Below are 9,350 nucleotides of genomic sequence, written 5' to 3' on the forward strand. Positions count from 1 at the left end.
ATATAAGACACTTGTGTCTACGACATACGGTCCAGGAGTTATGACCACTTTCGCGCTTTTGGTTGTTATAGCGCCACCTATGGGCCAATCGAGGTCATAATTTGATAACCTCTCCTCGATTTTTGTACTACCATCTGGCAAAGTTTCAAAGCTCTAGCCCTTACGGTTTGGGCTGCACGATGCGTTTTACGGCAGAATAATAATAATAATTAAAGCTGCAAGCAGCATTTAGCGGGGTTCAAGCATTTAGGGTCTTTAAGCACATAAGGCAGTTTAGTGAGTTGTCTGAGTTTTTGTTTAGGATTTACAGGCTTTTGAGTGTTTTTTGCCATACCCATTTTCTAAATGATCCTGTTATGGCTACCCAATGGGTAAAGTTAAAGTTTTTTATATAATTAATAATCTAGAGCTTCCAGAGAATTGTACTGCACTGGTATATTTCCGATCGGGCGAAAAACCTAGGACTAGTTCGCAAAAGTAGGTTTTTAACATAATAGCAAGTATTTAATGAACAAATTGATTGACAGCAGTAGTTCTTGAGGCAAAGTTGTTCAGTATGAGGAGATCTATCAAATGATATGCATCACGTGATTACATAGCCGTAAAACCTGTTAGCGTCAACTAGTGGCTGATTTTTCAAAATTCTTACAGACCTCTAGGGCCACGAGTCGAACATGCCCATCGAGTTTCGTTCTGATCGGCCTCCGTTAAGAGCAAACTAACAGCTTTGAATTAAAATGGTGAGGTATCCTGTTGTAAACATCAACCATGCCTGTTGACAGTTTTGTGGGAAGGGAATGAAAAGTTCTCAAATCCACAGCACAGCCTCAGACATAACATTTATATCCATGATCTGCCATTTTCACTATTGTCCTTGCTTGCTTCTTCACAATACCTGCAGATCTTCTGATGATTCGGCTGTGCAGGTCCACATTAACACTGCCTGGCCTAGAACATGGACTGGAAAATGCAAATTTGGGGGGTATAAATATTAATGATCCTGACTCCAACGTCACAGTCGGTGTTATGGTGGGATTCACTCATTTTTCAGCGGTCTTTTGCAAACAGGAGATTTACACAAGAAGGAGGAAACAATGGTGTTTGAGGCTCACGGTATGTCAGTTCCATGTCCAGAACTCTTATCATTCAACTATGCCAAGATAAATACAGTTTTCAATTGTATGGCACCTTTAAAATAGATGATTAGTAATATAATGCTTACTTGGAGTCTGAAATGGCTTTAACAAAAGAAGAAAAATATTCTTAGATTTCTGTTCATTCTAATCATGTACAAATAAAGTAGCACAGTAAGATTACATTTATTTGAATGCATTAGTGAGTGTGTGATTGTGCTGTGTGTGCAGCGTGTCAATACTAAAAGTGAAGGTGTAGTTGATATCTTTGGTGATAATATCTGTAGTAATCATAAAAAAAACACTTAAGAAATAAAGAATTAAAATTACAAATAATATTCTATTAAGATATGAGTTACAATAACATGATTTGCAATAGTAATAATATCAATAATATATGCACAATACACACAGATTAGACTATCAGGTCTGTGTTTTACAAAAACATTAGTATTGCAGCCAATGTGAGTCTGTGGGATTTATAAACAGACAAAATATGATTTGAAATGTTATTTTAATGATTTTATTAAGTTTAAACAATATTTCAAATGGAAAAAAAATTAAAAATAATATTTTAGTGAGCAGAATGAACCAATGAGTGTTCTTCTTCTGGTGGTTAAAATGTAAATGAAAACAATAATACTTAAACAATAATACTTAATACACTAACCATGCTTGAACACACACATGCACACACATTTTGTTGTAGATGGAGATATTTAAAATAAAAGATAGGTAACAAAATGATAATTGCAAATCTCCTCTGTATAACACCATTTTCAGATTTCAAATTAATCACTGAGAGGCAGAATTGTTCAAACTGAGAGCTCAGTAAAAATGAAGTGATAAACTTTGACAAAACATGACTGTGTTATAATAGGTGATTTTCATGCAAGTAATTTGATATAGTCCAAAAACTAATGCAAAAGCACAGATGAAAATATTTTATTAAGTAGAATGTCCTGCAGAGGGCAGTAGAAGACCACTAATTGACTCACTTTCATTTGAAAGACTTTTTTATCCACCAGTAAAACAAAGCAGTTTCTTCATGTTCTTTCCATTAAGCATGCTTACACACACACACAGACACACACACAAACCCACACACACACACACACACACACACACACAAAGACAAATATGTTTTCAATGTTTTTAGGATGTGATATTGTGAAAATATCTTCATCTCCTCATCTTGAACAACTTTGCCTCAAGAATCACTAATGTCAATCAAACCGTTCATAATCATAATAAAAAAAATAAAATATATACAAATATCATAATAAAAAAAAACATCATAATAAAAAAGATTGCTTCTTAAAGCATTTGTTTATTTCCAATACTGAAGCGAATTAAAAGATCATGCGTAATCCTGCTGCTCCCTCTAGTGGACAACAGTGGTATTATAGCTTACATTTTACAGTTGAAGTGTTTGAATGAATGGGAATTTGTTTTTTTACTTATATCTCAGGAACCAAAAAGCGAAAAATTCTGAAACTCAGAGCATAGATAGTGCTTGAGGAGCCCTGTTGAATGAGACCATCAATGTGTTTTTGGGCGATTGGGGCTGGGAGTTATGACTGTTATAAGGCATATCTGTTCGGGCTATTATCTCTGGAATGCCCAGGGCAAATAACACCACATTTGAATCGAAGCTAGCCAAGGACGCGCCCTTTCCAACGAGCTCTCACACAATGTTCGGGGTGGTCTGGGTCGGGAGCAATGGCCGTTCAAAATCGGGGGTCCCGCGGATTCGCGATGCGCGGGGGGCGCGCTCCCGAGGCCCGCGACGACACGTTTCGATCAAGAGCCCGGAGAGGTCCTCACCATCAAAATTTGAGCGCGCAACGACTTTCCGTTTTCGAGTTATGAATGGATTTGTATTCGGGGGCGTGGCTTAAATGCCGTTATACTTTCGTTTCATTTCATTCATTTACTTTCGTCCATTTCCATATCTCAGTGTAACACAATTGTCAATAGTAATACTCAATAGATGAGTTTTGACAAAATGTGATTGTAAATGTTAAAATAATGATTTTAAAAAGTCTAAATATGAATTTTATAACAATATTAGGGAGTAGTATGATGAAATGACAGCAGGGGGCAGTAAAATACCACTTATTGGCTTAATATGTCATTATATTCATATAAAATCACCATTTGAAGAAGTTAAACTTTTTTTCTGATAATTATTGATCTAGAGAGTTCAGAGAATTGTGCTGCACTGGTTTTGAACATTATGATATGAACATTATATGATAAAAGATAGAAGACACCATTTACAGCAAATACAGGCAATTTACCATAGGAAATATATGGTTTTAAAGCGTTTTAACAGTTATAGCGCCAACTATCGTCCGATCTCCATAGAATTTTTCATGCTTGTTAATGATGTTATGTCACATATGCTGACCAATTTTTGTGAAGTTCTGAGTTTTTATTTAGGATTTATAGGCTTTTTAATGTATTTTGACACGCCCGTTTTATAAATTACCCTATTACAGCCATCCAAATGCAAAAGTTCAACTTTTTTTTGATAATTATTGATCTAGAGAGTCCAGAGAATTGTCCTACACTGGTCTGGTTCCGATCGGGCAAAAAACCTAGGACTAGTTCGCAAAAGTAGGTTTTTAACATATTAATGAATAATTAATGAACAGTTTGATTGACAGCAATGGTTCTTGAGGCAAAGTTGTTCAGGATGAGGAGATCTATCAAATGATATGCATATTGTGTGGATATTTGTAACACCACGTGATTACAGAGCCGTAAAACTCGTTAGCGCCAACTAGTGGCCGATTTCTTTCAAAATTCTTACAGACCTTTAGGGCCATGAGCCGAACATGCCCATTGAGTTTCGTTCCGATCGGCCTCCGTTAACCTTGTCTAATAGGTGCTCAAACTTCGTTGGCCGATGGCGGCCATGTTTTTTGAGATACGCCAATGTCCTCATACACATACATGGCACCTTGGACCAAGACACTGCATACCAATTTTCAAGTCAATCGGACTAACGGTCAGGTGGTTATAGCCTGTTTTATGTTTTTTTCATTTTATAGCGCCACCATGAGGCCAATCGTCGCGATTTTTTTACTGTGACCCCAGAGTAAGCTCATACACATGTGTACCAAGTTTGGTGAAGATACCTCATTTACATCGGGAGTTATAGCCATTTTAGTAAAATAGGCCCCTCCCACAACGTACGTTTTGGCGCCCCTTAGCGACCGTGAATCGAAATTTCCACTTTTTTTCGATAATTATTGATATTCAGTCTCCAGAGAACATTTCTGCACTAGTTTGGTTCCAATCGGGCAAAAAACCAGGGACTAGTTCGCAAAAGTAGATTTTTGACAAAATTCAAAATGGCGGAAAATCTATCATGGCGGAAATGAAATCGGAGATATACGTTTTGTTCGTCAGGCATCCAGCTTTCCAATGATATAAGACACTTGAGTCTACGACATACGGTCTAGGAGTTATGAGCAGTTTCGCGCTTTTGGTTGTTATAGCGCCACCTATGGGCCAATCGGGGTCATAATCTCTGAACCTTTCCTCGATTTTTGTACTACCATCTGTCAAAGTTTCAAAGTTCCAGCTCTTACGGTTTGGGCTGCACGATGCGTTTTACGGCAGAATAATAATAATAATAATAATAATAAAAATCAGCACAATTACAATAGGGTTTCAGCACTTCGTGCTTGAACCCCTAATAATTAAAGCTGCAAGCAGCATTTATCGGGGTTCAAGCAATTAAGGCCTTTAAGGCCTCAAAGCACACAAGCATAAAAAGTTATTAAGTTTTATTTAGCAAGCATTTAACCACTGACATCATAGATGGAAAAGATCATGTTCTAGCATAATTTACCATGATATACCACATTCTAAAATTATTTACCATAGTTCATCATGATTTATCATGGTTTACCATGATTTACCCTGTTCTAGCATAGTTTACCATGATTTACCATGTTCTAGCATGATAAACCACGTTCTAGAAAGATTTAACAGGATTCTTACTGATTTACCTTAATACACCACATTCTACTATTATTTACTATGACTTACCATGTTTCTAGCGTGATTTACCATGATTTACCACATTACTAGCAATTATGTGAAGTGTCAGTGCAAATGAAGTGATAAACACTGACAAAATATGATTGTGTTATAATAGTTATTGTTATACAAGTGATTTTTTTAGTGTCTACCCTAAATATGAATTAATCCAAAAGCACATGTGAAAAGACTTCATTAATAAGTAGAATGGCCAGCAGAAGCCAGTAGAAGACCACTTATTGGCTCACTTTCACTTTAAACTTAATGATTTGCACCAGTTTTCTGCACTAAATCAAACCAGTTTTTCCATGTCAACTCAATAATGCATGCTCACACACACACACACACACACACACACACACGCACACGCACACACACGCACACGCACACACACACACGTTTTTTGGATATGCTATTGAGAAAATATATTTATTTGTCTATAGGCATTTCTTTGTGATCTAATAATATAAAACTATGTTACCAGTATAGGGCTGTAACGATTCCTCAATTATAGTCAAGTACTCGATTTAAAAAAATCCTTGATTGCAATTTACCCCTAGAGTAATTGGCAAAATACCAAAAGTGGTGCATTCCACAGACGAGAATCAAACAACCGCAGAATTACAGTTTTCTAGGACAACGCGATATTTAAAACCATTTACAGTCATAGTATAGCATAGTGCCATTGTGAAATCACAAAGTCTGTGATTCAGTTAAATAAATATATCCTCTGTTTTTTGCTTGTTTTTTTTTTTTCACACAGAAGACACATGGGTGCAGATTAGCCTACATGTTAAAATTACCTCAGCTCCATCCACAGTAAACGCTGCTCCAAGCAAACTCAGTCTCTGCAGTGCTGTTTGTTTAGGTTTCCAATAACGTGCAAATATGGGAACGCAAGTCGGACGCAATTTGTGTTTCATAGTTGCACTGTTATCATTTGTGGAGCACATCTGGGTTTCTCAAACTGCTGTCCATCGCGATTTCAAAATAAAAGTTTAAACTCTTGCTCTGAATTTGCATGTTTTGATGTGCACATGTTCTCGTTCAAGAAATTACAGTGACTGTAGCATTTCTATCGTACAGAAGTGGTCAAATATTAAAGTTTAAGTTGACATTTGAATTAGTTGTTTGGACAATATTAAACAAGGATTTGATAATGCCAGGCTTAGTGTAACAACAACCAGGCAGCTGGCGCCCTCTGCAGGCATTTGTTATTTATGTACATAAGTTATGTTTATATTAGTTTATATAATTTATTTTACATGGGTATATTTTAACAGTGTTCTTCAATAAAACCAATATAATTACTTACTTTGATACTTTACTTGAACCAATTATTGTTGCTTGTTATTATATATTTCTATTTTAAGTCATTTTAAAGGCTGTTGTTAACTTGAATCTATTTTTTACCACAATTTTTTTATCCGATTACTTGAATAGAATACTAAAATACTAAATACTAAAATACTAAAATAATCGATAGCTACAGCCCTATCATAATAAAAAAGATTGCTTTTTAAAGCATTTGTTTGTTTCCCAATACTGAAAGCTAATGAAAAGGTAATGTGCAATCCTGCTGCTCCCTCGAGTGGACAAAAGTGGTATTAAAGCTTGCATTTTACAATTGAAGTGATTTAATGAATTAATGAATGGGAATTTATATCTCGGGAACCAGAAGGCGAAAAAGCATATATAGTGCTTGAGGAGCCCTGTTAAATGAGACCATCAATGTGTTTTTGGGCGATTGATGCTGGAAGTTATGACTGTTCAAATGCAAATATTTGGGGGCTGTTATCTCTGGAATGCGCAGGACAAATTACACCACATTTGAATCGAAGCTAGCCAAGGATGGGCCCTTTCCAACGAGCTCTCACACAAGGTCCGGGGTGGTCTGGATCGGGAGTTACGGCCGTTCAAAATTGGGGGTCCCGCGGACTAGATCCGCGCGGGGGGCGCGCTCCCGAGGCCCGCGACGACACGTTTCGATCAAGAGCCTGGAGAAGACCTTACCATCAAAATTTGAGCGCGAAACGACTTCCCGTTTTCGAGTTATGAGTGAATTTGTATTTGGGGGCGTGGCTTAAATGCCCGTTTTACTTTCGTTTCATTTCATTAATTTACTTTAGTCCATTTCCATATCTCAGTGTGACACAATTGTCAAGTAATACTCCAATAGAGAATAGATACAAAATATGATTTAAAATGTTAAAATAATGATTTTATAAAGTCTAAATATGAATTATATGACAATATTAGGGAGCAGTATGATGAAATGGCAGCAGGGGGCAGTAAAATACCACTTATTGGCTTAATGACATGTTATATAATTTTTACCTTTTTAACTGTTATAGAGGCAAATTTTGTCTGATCTGTCTGAAATTTTTCATGCTTATTAAGAGTCATGAACATTATTATATGAGAATTATATGAACATAGATAGGAATAGGAATTTTTCCTAGGAAAAGACCATTCACAGCCAATACAGGCAATTTACCATAGGAAATATATGGTTTTAAAGCGTTTTAACAGTTATAGCGCCACCTTTGGTCCGATCTCCATACAAATTTCCAGGCTTCTTTAGCATGTTATGACAAATATGCGCATCAATTTTTGTGAAGTTCTGTGTTTTCGTTTAGGATTTATAGGCTTTTGAGTGCATTTTGCCACGCCCATTTTCTTTATGACCCAATATACCCATGCGAAAAATGCAAAAGTTCGACTTTTTTTTTGATAATTATTTATCTAGAGAGTCCATAGAATTGTCTTAGACTCGTTTGGTTCCGATCGGGCGAAAAACCAGGGACTAGTTCGCAAAAGTAGGTTTTTAACATAATTACGAATATTTAATGAACGGTTTGATTGACAGCAATGGTTCTTGAGGCAAAGTTGTTCTCCATGAGAAGGTCTATCAAATGATATGCATATTGTGTGGATATTTGTAACACCACGTGATTACGGAGCTGTAAAACTCGTTAGCGCCAACTAGTGGCCGATTTCTTTCAAAATTCTTACAGACCTCTAGGGCCATGAGTCAAACATGCCTACCGAGTTTTGTTCCGATCAGCCTCCGTTAACCTTGTCTAATAGGTGCTCAAATTTCATTGGCCGATGGCGGCCATGTTTTTTGAGATACGCCAATGTCCTCATAGACATACAAGGCACCTTGGACCAAGACACTGCATACCAATTTTCAAGTCAATCAGACTAACGGTCAGGTCGTCATAGCCCTTTTCATGTTTTTTTCATGTTATAGCGCCACCTAGAGATTAATCGTCGCGATTTTTTTACTGTGACCCAAGATTGAACTCCTACACATGTGGACCGAGTTTGGTGAAGATACCTCATTTACATCTTGAGTTATAGCCCTTTTAGTAAAATAGGCTCCTCCCACAACATTAGTTTTGCGCCCCCTAGCGACTGTGAATCGAAATTTCAACTTTTTTTCGATAATTATTGATATTCAGACTCCAGAGAACATTTCTGCACTGGTTTGGTTCCGATCGGACGAAAAACCTAGGACTAGTTCGCAAAAGTAGGTTTTTGACAAAATTCAAAATGGCGGAAAAATTTGCATACCGGAAATGAAATCGGAGATATACGTTTTGTTCTTCAGGGTTCCAGCTTTCCAATGATATAAGACACTTGAGTCTACGACATATGGTCTAGGAGTTATGAGCAGTTTTGCGCTTTTGGTCGCTATAGCGCCACCTATGGGCCAATCGGAGTCATACTCTCTGAACCTCTCCTCGATTTTTGTACTACCATTTGGCAAAGTTTCAAGTCTCCAGCACTTACGGTTTAGGCTGCACGATGCGTTTTACGGCAGAAGAAAAATAATAAAAATCAGCACAATTACAATAGGGTTTCAGCACTTCGTGCTTGAACCCCTAATAATAATAAAAATCAGTACAATTACAATAGGGTTTCAGCACTTCGTGCTTGAACCCCTAATAAAACTGTGCAAGTGCTCGTACCTGCAGGTTCTCCAGCCGAGCTTGAACTTTCTGAGACTGACATTCCAGCTTTCTGTTCTGCTCACTGACCTCATTAATCTGAGCAAACAAACTCTTGTTACTCATCAGCACAGACAGAAACACACACGCAGCACTGTAACATCAGCACTGAGCGCTGTATACAGTATATACAGTGTGATGACGA

At 37.1% G+C, this 9,350-nt stretch overlaps 1 protein-coding gene across 2 annotated transcripts in view; it reads right to left on the reverse strand.

Moving 5' to 3' along the window:
* Positions 1–9,350, reverse strand: part of ccdc138 (coiled-coil domain containing 138) — a 38,375-nt gene that overhangs the window by 21,860 nt on the left and 7,165 nt on the right. Inside the window, exon 8 of one of the 2 annotated variants that reach the window (XM_081367683.1) lies at positions 9,167–9,244. The exons of the other annotated variant lie outside the window; for it this stretch is intronic. Within the exon in view, the coding sequence (XP_081223809.1) occupies positions 9,167–9,244 (78 nt within the window). The remainder of the gene's footprint in view (positions 1–9,166; positions 9,245–9,350) is intronic. 2 annotated transcript variants of the gene reach the window in all.

This window comes from Scardinius erythrophthalmus (genome assembly GCF_964197995.2).
Source record: "Scardinius erythrophthalmus genome assembly, chromosome: 6".
NCBI lineage: Eukaryota > Metazoa > Chordata > Actinopteri > Cypriniformes > Leuciscidae > Scardinius > Scardinius erythrophthalmus.